At 40.9% G+C, this 18,672-nt stretch overlaps 1 protein-coding gene across 1 annotated transcript in view; it reads left to right on the forward strand.

The window, feature by feature from the left end:
• Positions 1–18,672, forward strand: part of LOC106147761 — a 192,388-nt gene that overhangs the window by 144,472 nt on the left and 29,244 nt on the right. The window contains exon 4 of the mRNA XM_013510500.1: positions 12,170–12,216. Coding sequence (XP_013365954.1) covers positions 12,170–12,216 — 47 coding nt within the window. The remainder of the gene's footprint in view (positions 1–12,169; positions 12,217–18,672) is intronic.

The following is an 18,672-nucleotide window of genomic DNA, read 5'->3' on the forward strand; positions in this document are numbered from 1 at the left end:
GTGGATATTTGTGCATGTGTGCAGGAAGTGGCTTGGCACCATGCATTTCCCGTTTCCTGTCACGTGGAAGGAGACCTGTGGAACTCCGGGTCTTTCCAGTCCCTCAGTAAAGCAAGCAAAAGTGGTACCTTTAGCTCAGATAATATGTTTAGTGTCTGAATCCCCAGGATCTGTCATTGGGTCTCCAGACAACAAATTTTGCTCGACCTTTCGACTGAAAGCAGACAGGGCTTTTAAACCAACTACTGGTTGGTTGGTCGCTTACTTGTTTATGTTTGTTTGTTTGTTGTGACAGCCTCATTATAATCAGACTGATCTTGAACTCACTGCATAGCCCATGCTAGTCCCAAACTCAGGGAGATCTTCCTGCCTTCACGTCTCCTGAGTACTGGAATTACAGGCATGCACCATCATGCTCAGCAAACCAGCTCATTTTAAAAGGCTTCTAAATGAGAAAATTAGAGTGGAAACTTACTAAGCTAAAAAGTGATCTTTATAGTTTTTCTCACTAGGGTTAGAACCCTAAAACATTACAATTTGTTCACATTTGTCATTGATCCTGTTTAAATAATTTTAAAATAAATCTCTCATCTTGATCTTGACAGTTCATTTTGTCAACATTATTTCCATGAGGTTCTAGGTCTTTTGCAGACAAATCAAATACAGTACTTTCTTTATGGCATGAATTAAATCTAGATCCCAGTGATGGTTGGCACCTTTCAAATACCCAGATGGCCACATCGTTTGCCTCGGAGTAAAGACGTGTGTGGGGTTTTAATCATAACGGTTTATTTTTTTCCCTCTTTTTAAATATTGCCTTTTTAGCAGTTGCTTCTTAATGAATGACTGATCGTTTACTGCAGTTTACAGCCAGAAATTTTAACATTAAAAAATTCTCATCAGAGAACAGATGGAAAAAATTTTTCTCTCATTCTCTTACCTTTTGCCCTAGAACAATGAAGTCCTCCCATCAAAACATGAAAGATTTGAGAAATCCCAGCATTGTACTCTTGGAAGTTTTAAGTTCAATAAATCTGGTTAGAGGAAATTTAATTATAGTTCTTAAACTTATAAAAAGCTCTTATAAAATACAAACAGGATCGGACAACAGCACTTTTGCCTTTTGAATATAATCCTATAGGACTAGAATAAGTGTTACCTATGGATTACAACCACCACTTTTAAAAAAACTAGAGTTAAAATCTAATTTTGCTTACTTTCTCCATTGTTTAATCACCAAATACACTTGGTTTTTTTTTTTTTTTTTAGACAGCAGGAGCAAGGCAGAGTTTGTTATCTACACAGGCAAGATTATTTGAGTCCAAAGACCAGATTCCAAAACAGGCCTCAGACACCTGCAGGGGATGCTGAGTGAGAGTCTTAGGTCAGAATTTTACCCTTTTCCATTTTTGAAAGTGTGTGAGCCTTCGTAGTAGATTATCCCCTGAAACAAGACTGACACAGTGAGCTCAGAAGGGGTGCTTTGGGAATGCTCATTTAGTTAAGAAAGAGGTGATGAAAGGGTCTGCATGTTCCAGAGTATTGTTCATTTTGCTGAGCTTCTTATCCTGATACCAGCACAGAAATCAAGAGCAGGCATTTCTGTTGCCTGTCCGTGAGTTGTGCTCTGTCCACATACTTTGGGCACACACACTTGCACACACTTTAACGAGTATGTGCTCACAGGTGTCCCTCCTGACTTCCGCTTTTCCCGCTTGGGTTGTCCCATGGGACCCTGAGTGCTGTGGGCTCAGCCAAAGGATGGGATTTGGTGAAAGTTGTTAGTGCTCCAAAGACAGGGGATTGAATTTAGGGCAGATAATGTGTGAAAGCAGAAAGCTCCTTTCTGTTCTATGAAGGTAGTTGATGGTGCTTTGGAGACCATTCTGCAGATTGTCCAGGATGTCTGTAGTCAGCATTGTGTTTATCACAGAAATAAATGATCTGACACTCTTGTAGCTAAATATAATTTATAATTTAATGTAAAGTTGAAACATGAAAGATCATGCTTTTCAAGGCGCTCTGATGACCTAACATACAACTCATTGTAGATAATGGTAAGTTAAGCCTGCCAGCATCCAGCATTTTTCACCCATTTATTTAGATACCTGTAGCTGGGTGCTAATGCACATGTTTACTTGCTCAAACTGAAAATACAAAATCTCTAAAAGGATTTTTTATTCTAGTCCTGTAAAGATTGCCTGCTTTCATGGGCTCCTTGTTTTTCTCAGGATGCTTATGAGCCAGCCCCTCTTAAAAGAGGTCTGCTTTTAAGTACAGGAAGTTTAGCCCTTCGAAAAAGTGCCAGTGTCTGAGCCGTCAGCAAAAACCCTACAGCAAGCATTCTCTGGGAAGTCTGCTCTGTCAGAAACAAGTTTAATTCAGGAACTGTCGTTGATCCAGGATTTCGAAGGCAATTAAGATTGGCCAAAGGTTTGTTTTATCAGCCCAGAGACTGCCTTTATGTTTACTCTCCAGGCATTTCTCTCTGCTCCCTCTGACACTCTGCAGCCACAGACAGTATCAGAAATGGATTATAAACTGGCCCTGCCACTGTGACAGAGCGAGGCCCTTTGGGCTTGTGCCTTGTTATTTGTTCCTTCAGTGGTTCCTAGCTCCTGTGACGTCAAGGCTGCCATTCAAAGCAGAGAAGGAGGAAGCTGTGGCCTCTCTCCGCATCAGTAGCCCGGACAAGCTGTTGTTTCTCAGGCATCCACAGCGCTCTCTGTCTGGCAAGGCTATGCATTCCATGCCTGGGTGACCTGGTTAAATGGAGGAAACCCAGTGCTATCCGCTGAATAGTCTCCAAAACAAGCCTTCCACCCAGAGCGCCTCAAACCCACGCTCCTCTGCTTCTGGGGTCTGAATGGAACCGCAGCCTTGCTTCGCACCAGCTGCTTGCGTATTCAGCTACTGTTCGGGTCTTTGAGGGGAGAATATCATTATCAGTAGCCTTGATTAACAGACGCTTCAACAACATCATTGTGCTGCCTTTGGGTCAGTACTACAAAATCCTTTTTGGAAAACCAGTGCTTCCTTAAAAAAAGTTTTAGAATCATAGTCAAAAATGTAAACTGCTGCACACTGCCTCTTCCTTCCCTTCTTCCTCCTCCTCCCTCTTACCCCAGGCCCTAGTTTCAGATTTCTGATTCAAGAAGGGTTTTTGTATATGTTTATGTATTAATTTTGTACTATTCCTTATGGAGTGTGTGTACACTTTTCACATACATGAACTACAATGTATAGATCTCAGCTTTCGATATTTCTTAATGAAGTTAGCACATGACCTGCTTTTCAGAGAGAGAGAGAGCTATCTTGCAGTATCATAGAGCTATCTCTTTAGGAACAAGCTCTGATCCCTGTAGCAAACAATAATTTTGCAAGGCCAGAAGCTCACTGACAGTGTTCTGATTGCTGATGGTGACTGCCTCAGAACTTTTTGACCGAGACTGATTCTTCAAGAGCATGCCTCCTTGGGTTTCTTTCTGGCATGGGAGACAACTTTATTTTGTTAAAGTCGTGGAAATAAGCGTTATAGTCATAGAAAAAACAAGCTTACAACAACCACACTCTGTATTTCAAAGTTGTCTTAGGACATTATACATTTGAGGTTATTATATTCATTATAATCCCATTAAGTCTTCCTCAAAATTGAGTCTTTCCCTGAACCTTTGTTTGATGGATTTTTTTTTTAGAAAAAGAGTCGTTTAATATATAAACAAGTGTTGTATATATACATAATTTTACATCAGAAAAGATCTTAGTAAAGTGGGGCCTTTCCAAAAGTGGATTATTGTAAGACAGAATTGTTCCTGATCCTGACTAGAGGAAAAAAGTGGCAGCCTTCAGCTGACTGGGTAAAGACAGAGCAGGCACAGTGAATTGTATAAAATCAGGGGAGTTCACTAATCGCAGTCTAGCTTTGCCTCCACCGTCAGACTTGCCAAAGGCTGGCCCAGTGCGATAAAAATGCCATGCAGGAAGGAGAGGTTGAGCATGGGGTATGGAGCTGATAACCCTGTCTTCTTCATGGGTGCTTTGGACTGGTGAACCTGAGAATGGGAAATAAGAGGGAAGCTATGACCAAGAGGGACGCGATGACGTTACTTTCCATTAGTGTGCTAGAGAATTAGTCTGTGTTGACTATTTGTGTATCTTTCTTGCCTTTCTTCTCCTGTTACTTACCTTTCAAGAGGACCTAGATAGCTGAAGATTCCTAGTATCACAAAATTACCACTGTTAAGAGAATTGACTTAAAATTGAAACATATATAGTAAACAGATCTCTTTTAAAAATTTTTTTGAGACTGTGAGTCTTAGTAAAAAGAAGTGTTGAAGTCTAGTTTGTTTTACACTCTAGAACAGAAATTTGAAACATGATACAACAGTGTTACCTCTTAGAACAAAGGATGAATGTTAACTTTGAAGGCAGAATCCTAGAGAGATGATCTTTGTAGAAGTTCTTGATTTTCTGAAGGCCCTTTGTTAATATTTTAATATGCAAACCATTCTAAAAAGTTTGCCTCTGGGGTAGTCACCTTTGTTGATTTTCTCTTCCTCAATCGTAACTGTTCAGATTCCCTTTGATCTTATTTGTCAGTGACTGTGTGACTCAAGTAGGTCTTATAAATAGTGCAATATAATTTTTATCAACTTTATGAAAATCTGCAGTTTTATAAGCGGACGACGCTGTATTGGCATTGCATTCTGTGATATCCAATTAAGAAAGTGAACAGGAGTGGATGCTGATCTCATTGAGGACTAAACATTATGTGATAGTTTCATTTCTCAATACTTTTGTATTATGATGGTATTTGTTTCCTAACACAACTTAGTGATCACAGGGATTTGGACGATTACTCAAGTAATGAGGTCCACCCATCCCCAAATATTATGTTCTCTTTAATGGACTTAGTATGGTTTGGTGGGCTGTATAATCCATCACATACAAGTTATACATCATTCCTAATACTGTAAGTAACACAACCTTGGATGTGTTATTCACAGAATCTCAGGTTCTTGATCTGTAATGTAACGCCAACCTCGCATCATGGTCACAAGGCCGTGTGTGTGTGTGTGTGTGTGTGTGTGTGTGTGTGTGTGTGTGTGTAAAACCCCTGGGCAGTATGCGGGCATACAGTTCACAACATGGGGTCTGTCAGGGCTACTGTTGCTTCTGGGTGGTGCCTTATATATTATATGAGGCTTTCTCCTTTATTTTTCAAAACCCCTTATAAAAAATGAGAAACTGAAGATCTTAAATTTTATTCTGTAGACATAGCAAAGTCACCACAGGTTCTTGAGTAGTGATAGAAGAAAACTCAATTTTATGAGATTATAGTTGGAGACTCTATACACATTAGCTAATACAACCTCACAGACACTTACTTTATTCTTCAGGTGAAAACACTGAGGCCCATGAAAATCAGGTAACTTTCTTAGAATCAGGTGGTGTGTGGCAGAGCCGTGCCTAGATCCCAATCTGTCTGCCACCTCCTATATCTACCACACAATTGGTCGCTCATTGGTAAGTGAACCAACTGGTAGAGCTGTTTACACCTATCCAAGAACGAAGTGACAAAGATCTGAAGTACTTACTAGAAGTGAGAGCGGGAGAGAAGACAGATGCAGTAGACATTGACAGGTACCAACTAGACTGTGACAGATTGGCCCAGCATGGCTCAGTGAAGGCAGCGATCAGGGGCTCCAGCTGCAACTCAGAAGCCTCACTGGATGGCTTTGCAGCCAGTGATAGTAAAATAAGTCAAATTTGTGTGTTGCGGTGTTTCTTGACGAGCTTACAGGGAATATCTAGTCAGACAGAAATATGTCCAAGATGGAAAATTAAAGATGGGGCCAGTTCTGAAGTAATGATTTTGAGACTAATGCTGAAGGAGAGTTGAACTGTTGTGCTCTAAATAAGTGTATGGATATCTGTGTCAAGCTGGTGTTTGTGGCATTTCCTGCAAGCCTGAGCCACACGCATACACTGCAACATGCAGCTCCCACCCTGGTACCTTCGTCAAAAGGAAGAGCTGTTCCCCAGATTCCTGTGTGTTTGTGTGTTTGTTTGTTGGATGGATCCTGCTGTGGAACTAAGAGACAGACTTTGCTGGGCCCTGTTTTGTAAACAAATCTGTTCCCACACGTTTTCTTCTATCATTGGATGTGTACACTGGCTCTGCTTTTCACACCGACATGCAGAGAAGTCTAGCAATTTCAAAACGCATTTTCTTGGAGAAGTATGCAGGCATCAGAGAAGAACGTACACATGCACTTAAAATGTGCGCATCCACCCTGCTGAAGTATTTGAATCTTCATAATTTTCACTGTGGGCCACAAAGTGTTTTGCAGCCCAATCCACACAGTACCCCTGAGGGGCATCCTTAAAGCCTCACAAAACCATGGACTGAGCTCAGGAGAAAGAAAGCCTTTTCTGTCTTTAAAGTTCAGTCTGTGGACCATAAGTACAATTAGTCACCTAAAGTGATAAAATGTAATACTGATTTTCCAAAGGATGGGTGATTCATTCCTTTCTTAGATTGGAATATGACCTTAATATATCGCTATATATTCTCTTCCTGTATGTTTTGCATGTTTTATTTAATATTCCATCCAGGTTTAAGTTTTTATGACAGGAAGTGTGTGAATGGCTATGATAGGAGTAAATAACACTCAATTTTATGATTATAGTACAGGAAGTAACTTTTCATACCAAATAAATCTTTGGGGGAAAAACACCAAAACTTACAAATTTAAAGTACATAAATTTTCCTCAGTCTTGCATATAATTGCATTGCCTTCTAAATGGAACTAATGCCAGAATGATCTGTTTTCTTTTCCTAACTTTTCTTATTAACAGAGGCCTTTGGTTTGGGAAAACATTTCTGAGTATCTTGGAGTGACGTAACATGATATAGAACCATTGTAAAAAAAATATATTTTTGTAGCTGGGTGTGGTGATGCATGCCTGTAGTACCAGCACTTGGGAGGATGAGGCAGGAGGATCACCACAAGTGTGAAGCCAGTCAAGGGTACAAAGTGAGTTAAAGGCAAGCTGGAACTGCATAGTGAAACCCTGTCTCAGAAAGATAAAAATAAAAATAAGTCCTCTATTAAAACAGAAGTTTCCTTTGAAAAATTTTTTCTGTGTGCAGGTTGAACCCAGAGCTGCATACACACTAGGTAAGTGCCCTACTCCTGAGCTGCACTCCTGCCAAGAAATATTCTAAGTGAAAGTAATAAAGCCAGACACAAGTGTAGAGTAAATAGTATTGAAAGGCTTACAGAACCGAAATAAGAAATGACCTTTTCCTTGAAGTCTGATGGGCCACTGAGGCCAAGGAAGTCCCTGTGCTGCCACTGTAGGCAGGTTTTTTACCCTTACTCTATCAGCACTTGCGAAAGACAACTTGCCCTAACATCAGAGAGGACGTATATGAACAAGTTAGAGGAGAAAACGGAGAATCACACAAACTTCAGTTGTGTTCATCAGAGGCAGAACTTTGAGGCTTTGTTTTTTTCCTTGAATAAGAAAATAGAGAGGGGAAAAAATTTTTTTTTCCTCATTCTTTTCATTTTAAAACCTAAAGGATTTATACTGGGGAAAGAAATTATAACTCTCATTTCTGAAGACTCACATTACAGCATGGCAGAATGCCTGACGGACTGGAACATCTGCGACGTGCTTTGCAGTTCCCAGTGCTTTTGTACCCACTGACGGGTTGTGACACGGCCATGTTCCTTGGGCTGGGAGCTACACAGCGACAGTTCAGTCTGCAGGTCCAGAGCCAACCTCGAGCTTTATGCTCACTTTGAAAATAGGATCTCTGAATCCCTTCTGCCTGGAAAATTCAGTATCACAGATTTTGCAAATAAATAGTTTGTAAATTATCCTTAGAGGACAAAGTAATGGGGTAATTTTGGAGTTACTAGTACTTACTTGTCATGAATTTTCCTTAAATTTTGCAGAAAGTGAATGTATTATATGATACGTTTAAAAATCTGCCTTTCCTATAGCTTAAGGCAGTTTGCTAAGTGCGGTGTTACTTAGTGTGACTGGCAGGCATGCTGATGGCAGGCTCTGCAGCGTATTGGTCAAGGTCAAGCTCCCTGGCTTTGAGTCCAGGTTCCCCCACCTAGTGACTGTGTAAACCTAGTGGCCTTAAGCTCCCTGGGCCTCCGTTTCCTTATCTGTAGGATGGTGATAACAGTAGAACTTACCTGTAGGATTGCTGCGACTGTGAAGTAATGGCTGAGCTAGCCCTGCATGTCGGGCTGCTGTTACCACTGGTGGTTAAACTGTCTTAAGAAGGTTGGGTGATCTGCACAAGAGCAGATCAGCAAAAGGAAGAGCCAGAACCTGTACACTGGCCTTCAGACCTCCCTGAGTCCGGTGCCATTCAGAAGTAAAGTCAGTGCCTTCTCCTCGCTATAGACATGCCACAAAATAGTGCACTCCTTTCTATTTTTTAGAAGAAATCTTTGAGCTGGTGTTAAACATATTTTCTCAAGGTTTTATTTTGTTTGGGGAGGGTGGACTTCTGTGCACTTGAACAATATCTACAGCATAGCCCTAAAGGCCTGCAAAACCTGCCGAGTCCCTGGATTTTCATCACATGCAAAGAAGCGGCCCCCGAATTAGCAGACCTTCATTCCTAGAGGATGGCTGCGTCTTTGCAGCTGCCGCATGTTAGGTCCGTGTTCTCTGTGATTTCACCCCGAGTTTCTATTTCACGATCTTGTTTCGCTCTTCTTTTCCTTTTTCCCTGTAAACCCCCTGCATTGGGCCCCCGGGGGGAGAGGCATTTTCCTGGGAAGCCGTGTGAGACGGCACCGGCCGCACAGAGGGCTTCAGAGCTGAGCATGGTGGACTTGGGATGCCATGGGATTGGAAGCTTCCTGTTAGTAAAAGAGGAAATTGGACTTTCAGAATTACTGGGGGGGTTATCAGGGCCCTAGCATCAGGGTGCTTTCTCTTCCAGGAAGGTCAGTATCAATAGAATTTTTTAAAAATTGTAAACACTTAAATTACTTTGCACATAAAAGGTTCTTATTCTCTGAGAACTGTATAGGAAAATACTCCTTTTTGTTGAGATTCCCAAAGTCTCCAGGGTGAGGAGGCAGGGAAGATGAGTGTACTGTGGCATAGTTTAAATTCTCACCTCCAGTTAGAGATGCTGTTTTTGCTCATCCTCAGTTTGAAAATTATATTTATATCATGCAGATGGTTTCCATACCCTTTTTTGAAAAATTATTTTCGTAAAGGTTACAAAACATTTAACATAAGTGAAAATTTACTTCAGGAGTATAAAAGTTTTATTATATATTTATGTATATTCTTCATACTTGCCTTGAATATTCAAAAATGAAAAATAAAGGGGTTGGGGTATAAGAGTTAAGTGTTCCCAGGTTATAAATTAAGAGCTTAAAGGTGCTGTGTAACAAAAACAGGTATGAATTTGTTTTACTTTTATTCTTCAGCTGCCCTTAAGTATCTCGGTTCACGAACTCAATACTCTCCACAATTCTGGTCACAAACCAAACTGGATGAGAACGGAATCAAGTTGCCCCATAAGGTCAACATTGACCCTAAACACTGAATTTGATTTGGTTCTCGTCCAGCTTGGTTTGCAATCAGAATTGTAGAAAGAATCACGTTCATGAATTGAGGTATCACTGTATAAGTTTATAGCCAGGCATAGTGGCACATCTGTAAACCCAGCACTTGGGAGGCTGATGCAGGAGGATCACAAGTTCATGTCCTGCCTGGCAGTTTAGTGAGATCCTGCCTTAGAACTTTGAAAAAAGAGCTAGGCATATAGCCTGCTAAGGCCCTGGGTTCAGTCCTCATACCAGACTCACCCCCCATGAGCTCTCCCGCCCCACCCTTCCTAGCCAAGAGGGAAATACGCTGACACTTGACAATAAAGGACAGGCCTTATAAAAGCTGCCTTTTTAGCAAACTGTCTGCTAGTCTCTTCAGAAAATGATTCTGTCACCTTTGATACTCTTTATTTATGGGGAAATAAAAGCAATTTTTCTTACCTGTTTTTCCCAGGCGTTGAGAAATTCTACTCTTTCTATGACATAAAATAATGAGTTTGGCTAAAGCCAAGAGAAACACCAAAGGTCATATTTGGGCCCTTACTGGCCAGTTTCCAAGGGCACCTTGGTATGGACACTGCGTGAGCTGCTCTGTTAGTATGACCGTGTCTTAGAAATAAGTATTCTGCCCTGTCCTGTCAGACAGATCTGAAAAAGTGCTTTCTTCTTAATATCTCAAGGGGTGGCAACAGCCGCTGCATTTTTAGGATGTCTGGTAGAGAAGACGATTTCCATATTCGAAATTTGAGGACAAACAAAAACAACTTTCTCTTTCCTGGAAGGGTTAATGCTCTGACAAGCTTCACATCAGTTCACTTGAATCTTAAAATTACTTTTCTAGTCACGCGCACAGAAGGTCTAAGCATTTGTGAAATGTCTTTTATTTTTCCCCCCTCCCGATTCTGTTCTCTTTGGCTGTGTTAATTACACAGGGGTTAAGAAACCAAATTAAAACTAGGCGTGTCTGGTAAACAGTGATCACATTGCATGCTCTTAGCTTTGCTTGCAGAGTTGCTTCTCCCTGAGTAGCTTTCTTTTCTCCCCACTGGCTTTTTTTTTTTTTTTTGAAGGAAATAGCATAAGGTCTTTTGGAAATACTCACAGGAAGTGGGTCTCCATATGCTGGTTACTCACCAGCCACTGAGTGCTGACAGGTGGAGAATGCTGCTACCGCCCTTTGAATTTATGACAATGGCCGTCAGAGCAGGGGACTCAAGGCAGGGTGCGGAGACCAAGGAGGTTTCGTCACCTGAGGGAACTACAAGAGGAAACTGTTCACAGTCTCCAGGGAGGATGATGTGGGGAGCTGCACTGGGGTCTGCAAGGCGCATGGCGGCCGTGTGTGAGGTTTCTACCCACTTCTCAGAGAGCAGGCTGTCTCCCAAAAATTAATGCTCCCTTCACCCCCAACAATGATTCTTTTGCAGTGAATCACTTCCAAAAATGAATAGCCACATTTTTGGGGAATGAGAATTGTGAAATCCCTCATTTATAATGGCAGGTTTTCAGTTGGTGGTTCAATCACACAGAATTTCTCAAGATCAAAATGAAACCTTGTCTTTAAAAAGAAAGAAAGTACTGTCGATACAGAAAGCAAAAGTATTTCCAGTCTTCTCCCAAAGAACTGTCACAGCAGATCTTTCTACCTCTACTTAGAGCCGTATGTCCCTATATTTGCCTGCATGAGTGAGTTCTTGGAATTATGGATTCATTGCCAGTAGCTGGTGATTTCCTATGCAGAAGGTCGCTAACTGTGAGACATGTTATCCTCGGTGAGTAGGTGGTAGTTTCTGAAGATTATTGCTAAACTAGTGTTCATCATCTTGAGTCATGGATTTAAAAGACTGCTAGCAAGCTTTTACACACTTCTGCTTTATATAACACAGTGGATGGAGCGGCGGGACCACAGAAGACCCTGAGGGTTTTTTAAGAACATGGATTAATTGAGTAATCATTGAATCTTTTGACTACTAGATCTTTTGAGGAGGAAAAGGTATTTTACAGGAGGAAGTGGTTTGTCAGGGGCTTTTGGAAGAGTAGTTACTGCTTTTCTATATTTTAAGCATCACTCATCCTCTTACGTGAAAGAAAGAAGTGACTAGCTGGTCTCCACAGAAAAGAAGTTGTGCTGATTCTTTTTAAGAGGAAAAATTTCATCTGCATGTCACTTCTAAATGGAATGTTTTCCTCCTGAGAAGAAGGAAAACTGTCCCCTCGAGAAGACTTGACTCTGGCATTATCCATGATGAGTATCCTTTAGAAGCTGGTAGGTTCTTGGTGAATTATGGGGTGCACTTTGATCTAGTGGCAGAGAACGAAAGGAGGGTTACTGGAAATGGAGGATAGTTGAAAGAGTTGTTCTCTCTCCAAAGTGGGTAAGTTGTTTGACCTACTGACTCATTTCATAGGAATTAGGAAAACAACCTAGTGTGGTTTCTATTGTTAGTGCTGGAGGATTCCGAAATCAGTGTGCCTGCAATTAAGATGGGCTGGAGAAAGGTAGCGTTGGCACTAGGTGTTTTTCTACGGCTTGTCCTTCTAATGGAATTCATCTCCACTTCTAGGACATGTCCAGCCTGCACTTGGGGATCCTTTTGGTGACTGTTCAACCGTGAGTACGTGGGACAGACTTTTCTGACATTTATTGGTTCTTGTTTAATTCCTAAATGGCATTTTGTCTAAGGAAAGCTTTAAGGAGATTTTTTTGCCTGGTACATTTATAATACATATCCCATTTAGTGGTAGAAAATACTCTAGGTACAATAATAATTATATAAGATAACATAACCTATCACAGCTGTGAACATTAAGAATTATAATTTATTTTGACAAATATATTTTTGAGGCTTGTTGATAAGACAGGGTGAGTTTTGATTTACTGAATGATTTTTTGGTAATGTTATTTAAAACACAAGTAGGAACAATACCTACATATTAGCAAAAATCGTAATTACTAACAGTTAATGGAAGGCATGTGTTTTGGACTAGTAAAGCAGTATTTATATGCAGAGATACTTGGGATTTAGAGTGTTTTGCTTTTCGACCGATGTTAGCAAATAAGCTTCGGAAAAGGGCATACAAAATATATTGAACTTGGATAAAAGCAGAAACTGCGGAAAGATAGGATACTTGAAGTGCTAGAAGTGCCTCTGTGTAATGTCACATGTCTGGGAAAACACCCCCTACCCCATAGCACACCCTCAAATTATGTTCGTTCTTACTGCAAAAGATGCTTGATATGTATAATTACTATAGAATTTTTCATTCTCTTTCAAGGTGACTGAGTGGAAGGCTGAGTCTCTCACACTGTCACTATTTATTCAGTTACCATGTTATATCCAAATGCCTTTGACCTGGCCTTCTTAACCTGTTCAGGGCGCTCAGCCCTTCTGAGATTACAGTAGAAGCCATGGATCCTTTTACCACACTCCTACGCAAACATTTGCCTGCATTTTGGGGGCACTCACAGACCCAGTGAACCAATGAAGCTCTCTTAATGCCAGTGGTGAAGGAAGCTGACCTGGACTGAGACCCTGTTTTAATTTTGCTGTTCTTTAGCTTTCCAGAGCGCTGGTGTTAGGAGGGGGAGCATCCAGGTCAAAAGAAATCATCCTCTGGTTGTTAGGGGTGGGTATAAAGCCAGAGAAAAGGACAAAGGGCAGAGAAAATACATGACTAATGCTAAATAAATACAGAGAATAGTTAATATTATCAGAAGCTCCAAATTGATAGTCTAGAATCCCTCAGCATTTAATCACACATACAGTAGTTGTAAAGGAATTGTGAGTTTAGGTAGAAAGTTACAGACCCATGTGAGCCACTGGAAGTTTTCCTCAGACCTAGTTTTGCCTATGCCTTTTACACAATATAAAACTATGAAATCACTTTCATTTTGCTTTTCCGTGTGTGTGTGTGTGTGTGTGTGTGTGTGTGTGTGTGTTACGAAATTGGATAGGACTGCAAATCGTCTGAACTTCTGAGATGTAATTCATAATAATTACAACAAACTGGAGAAAGAATTCTGCTTTAGCAGAAGAAATTTGGTGACAGACTTTATTTTAAAAAAAGGTGGTTGAGTTTAAAAGAAAAACTGGTTTTAGAAGATATATAGCCCTTACTGCTCATCAGCTAAATATAAGTCAGTACTAAGAGGCTGTTACAGTAACAAAACTGACATGATTCTTGGGTGTATTAAAGGGAGAATACACATAAAAGGTAAGAAAGTAAGACGTTAGTCAGACTTGTTCTGTCCAGTTTGAATCACATTTGGAAAGGAGATGCTGGGCAACTGCACACAGCAACAGATACTGCACACCCTTCTAGGAAAAGATAAAGTAACTGAGGGTTTTAGTTTGAAAAAGGCTGGAGGATTCCTTGCAGACAGATGGTCCTTAACTAATAACCTCCGATTTGTCCTTACATCCCTGGGATCTGGAGTGCCTGTCTTTAGTAACTTGGAAAACTTTCATTGACTGTTGTGTTTAGACATATTAGTAATGCTTTTGTGATAGACTCACCAGAAGTAAATAGATTCAGATACAACTAAAGAGATACTGTCATAACAGAAGGAATACAATTAATAAATTTGTTGGATGATTAATAGATAAGAAGGACTGTCTCAGTTGCCAGAATGATAAAGTAATTGAGTGACTAGTAGAGGGAAATTACAAAATCTGCTTAATCTGTCTTTCAAAAGGAGAATAGGTAACTGTTTTAGATGGCAGAAACATTTATATATTAATTCTTTCAGCAAACTCTGAAGGGCCTGTACTCTGCTAGGTCCTGGTAGAGGAGGCGTAAATACAAAACCAGAATCACAGTGTGAGATTAGTGACTTGGGGACATAAAAGCAGCATACAGTAGGGGCTCGTGACACAAGCCTGGCACAGCCAGGGAGAAGTCCAGGGAGAAGGAGCGAGTGTACAAGGGTGTCAACTGGGTGTATCAGTGGGACGCGGGAAAGGAGTGAAGAGAGCAGGAGCTAGCGGAGAGCCATTAACACAAGTCTGACGTCCCTGCCATGGTTGCCTAAGGTTTCTACCCCGGAGGGTGACAAGGTGAGATGTACACTTCAGAAAGATCATTTGGGCTACAGTGAAGACAGTGAGTTGCAGGGGTGCAGGGGTGAGGATAGGTCAGGCATGGTGAGGAGACCAGAGGGAAAGCTTGGATCGGTCCAGCAGAGCAGCACTGACACCAGCAGTAATGGATGCTAGTGAGAGTGGGGAGGCGAGGGAAGGGAAAGGGCAGAGTGTGAGGCGTCTGCTGCAGGGGTGTTACCCACCAGCACATGCGAAGCCAGAAGAGATGCAAGCTTGTAGGGAAGGCAGGGTGGCGTTTGAACGCATTAGAATACACCCAGGCAAAGCAGGGATGTGGGAGGCAGGGCTAGTGGGAAGTCAGTTTGAATAGGTGTGGATCTTAGAATTTGATTAGCTACCGCCATTCCAAAGGTGGTCTTGCCTTAGTGAAGACCTGTTTCCAATGGTTGTGTATAGTAGTTTTTTTCCCTAAAATTATTTGTAGTGAAACATTTTTGTTTACTGTGTATATATTTAAGGTTTCTAATACATTTTGGCAGACATATGCCTATTTACTAATGTGTGTAAGAGCAACTAAAATCTCTCTCAAGGAAATTCCCAGTATGAAGTACGGGGCTAGTTGGTGTCTTCATGCTGTACTTTCCATTTATTCACCCATATCACTGAAAGTCTGTACCCTTTGACCTGCGCCCCCTGCCCCCCCCACCATTTAACTCATTTTATACTACTTTTTATTAGACTTTACATGTAAAGAAGAAATAGCAGTCTCTCTGTTACTGTTACATAGGCATGCACACTAGTTGCAGAAGGAGCGGTATTCTGTGTAGGCTCTTTTGTATCCCATTTTCTATTAATTTTTTGTGTTTTGAGAAAAGATCTCTTGATATAGCCCAGGTTGACCTCAAACTTGTGATCCTCTTGCCTCTGCCTCCTGAGTGCTGGGATTATAGGTGAGGACCACCACACTTGGCTTTATATTCTACTTTTAAATGAGCATTTTCTCCATATTCTTACAAATGTCTGAAAAACATCTGTAATGGTGTATTATATTCACTGTTTTTCACTATTTTATAAAAAATACTTTTATGCTATGATAATTATCCCTTTAAGTACATGAATATTTGGCATTTGTTTTATGATTCCCTTGTCATAGATTCTTTATGTTAATAATGTGTGTAGTGTGAAAGGCATAATGTATCCTTTTAATCATCTCTTTACCATCACTATTTTTTAAATCTTTACACAAAAATGCTGGGTTTTTTTAGTTGAATTACTGGGCAGCTGTTATTGAATGCCCTCTTGGGTTAGGCTAATGGTGTTTTAAAATTCCTACCAGTAAAGGTTAACTTTCCTCGTGTATTTATGAATCCACTGTTTTCTTTTTCAATGTACTGTCCATTTCATCATCAGATTTTTCTCCTGGAGTATGATTATTTAATACAATTTGTAAGAGTGTGTGTGTATATAAAATGCTTGGGCCAGATACTCTTTCCAGCTTCTTTGACTTTCAATTTTATTTACGACTTCTTAAGATCTAGAACCTTTAGATTTCTTTGTTCAGTAAGTGATTTTCTACCCATAGCCCAAACCTATTACCGTGGACTTGGAAATTTTTTCCGAAGGTAGACAGTATACATCTAATTTATTTGTTTGTTTTGTTTTGGTACCGGGAATCGAATTCAGGACCTTGCGCTTGCCCAGCAGGCACTTGCGCTGCTGAGCTATATCCCCTGCCCCCTTCATCTAATGTAAAAATCTGTATGTTTTACATTAAACTCAGCAAATTAAAAGGGAACTCTGAAGCAAAAATCCAGAAGGTTTTTTTTTTTCATATAATAAATCCCCCACCATTGTATACTGAGTCACTGGCCTTTCCCCAGGTAATTTGTGGCACTTCCTTTGTTTTCTATTCTAATACCTTGTACAGTAATGTTAATCTAGCTGTAGGCAGCTATGCATTGTTTCGGATGTCACACTTTTCCCTATATTTTATTATGAAAAATTTCAGGCATGCAGTCAAGATAAATGAATTTTACAGTGATAAACAGACAGATAGATGGATAGATGTTGGATTCCACAATGTAGTTTTTCTTTACTCTCTATTTACTTACATAATAATTTCTCACCCTCTTTTATCATCATTTGAATTCCAGAGTGTAATATCAAAAACGTTTTCCCTGATACATTTTTTAACTGTGTAGGTTTGATTTCCAGGAAATTTTTAGATTATTATTACAATGAGATTATGAACAACACAGTACTTACCAGGAGAGGCTACTTTAAAAAATATATTATGGTCATTTTAACTCTATGGTTTGTTTCTTAACGGTTACAATGTTTACTCACGTAAGATGCAGTTCCTATTAAGAACATTACAGTCAACATCACATTTACTTTTTACTGTTGTGGCAGGAACTGAAGAGTACCTTTAAGGAGGGACAGAAGGGCGTAGGAGGCTTGGAGATGTTGGGGTACTGGCCTGGCCAGAACTGGCAAGTGTGTGTCTGAGCCACGGGGCCACCTCTAGGAGTGGGCTTTGAAAGAAGACTTTGGTCACAGTCGGGCCACTTTCTGAGTGCCTGCTGTCACAATCTTCCCTTGGCAGGAAGGCTGCTTGGCCAGTACAGTCTGCCACCCCAGACTGGTCCTGCTGAGGTCTGTCTTTGCACGCCCCTGGTTCACAGTGAGGGACAGGCCACATTCACCTTAGATCAAGGAGCTTCACACTACTTTCCAGCCTAAGTTCCATGGGCTTTTGGAGGCCGATAGCATCTTAACTTAGAGATGGGCTTGCAACTGCACCCTGCCAGTTAATGACCCGCCACATCTTCCTTAGGGCAGTATATGATTAGACAGGTGGGAAGATGTCACAGCTTGTACTGTGAAGGGCTCACGTTCAGTCACTGCAGGAACTTTAGCCGTGGTTTACTTTTTGTACTATTTTTTCCCATCTGAGCCTCAATTTCCTATCTGTAAAATAAGTTGGTTTTATCACATTACATAGATTATTATTTTCTTTCTCCATATCTGTGATTTTAATCTAGAACACTAAATGTAGGTCAGTGTCCATCCCTTTCTCAGAAATCTGGGAAGATGACTTTTTTCAGCTTCTCCAAACAACGCTTTTCCAGGGTATTACAACACTGATGATCACCAGACTCAGGCTCTAGGGCTAGACTTTTATAGCCCTTACATGTGGCTGCCCTGAGAGGAAGGGGGAAGCATGTGTGAGGTCAGCAGAGGAGCAGTCTTGCTGGCAGGAAGCTCGGTGGGCAACGGGCTCCTTACTGCACACATTCCCCACCCTGACCTCCGGGATACTCGCACTGAGGTCTGGTGTCACCTCAGTTCTCAATCTCCTGCTGCTTAGAGAATGATGCTATCACATTTTAGAAGTCCAGCCAGTGAGTGTTTTAAAAATTTAGGATGATGATCCTGAAAAAAAGGTTTAATAAAACCTAATATCAGCGTTCAGAAGAACGTCTGTGTGGGAGAATGCATTTCAGGAAAAAAAAATAAAACTAAGAACAAAACCTGAATTTCCTTGTTGCCAAGTTCCCTTTTACTCTTGCGCTCTCGGAAGTCTGTGCATTGCTTCTCAGACCTACTGTCGTGCTGCTGCCTTTGTAAACGCAGCTCTCTCCACCCCACCCTGAAGTCCACCTCTCCACTGGGGAGCTGGCCCAGAGGTCTCCATCGTGCTCATGTCTCCTGGCCCAGAGCTGCCTAGAACTCTCCAAAAATGCAGAAAGTATCGAGTTTATTTGACTTTTTAAAATTTGCCAGGAGCAAGGGAGGACAGATACAAAACTATTACTCTAACCTATGATTTTCCCTACTGTTAAAGTATAAAGAAGGCTCTATAAGAACCTCCTCTTTGCACCACTCATCACCGTGGTATGCAAAGAGTTCATGAATCATCTTCCAAATCCACAGCTAGTTTTAAAATTCATCTTCCAGGTTAGATCTGCAGGAAATGAAGTTGTGAGATCATAAGTGCTGTGGAGTGGATATGAAACCACTTA

This window comes from Chinchilla lanigera, unplaced genomic scaffold, assembly GCF_000276665.1.
Source record: "Chinchilla lanigera isolate Chin_1 unplaced genomic scaffold, ChiLan1.0 scaffold00009, whole genome shotgun sequence".
NCBI classification, from domain to species: domain Eukaryota; kingdom Metazoa; phylum Chordata; class Mammalia; order Rodentia; family Chinchillidae; genus Chinchilla; species Chinchilla lanigera.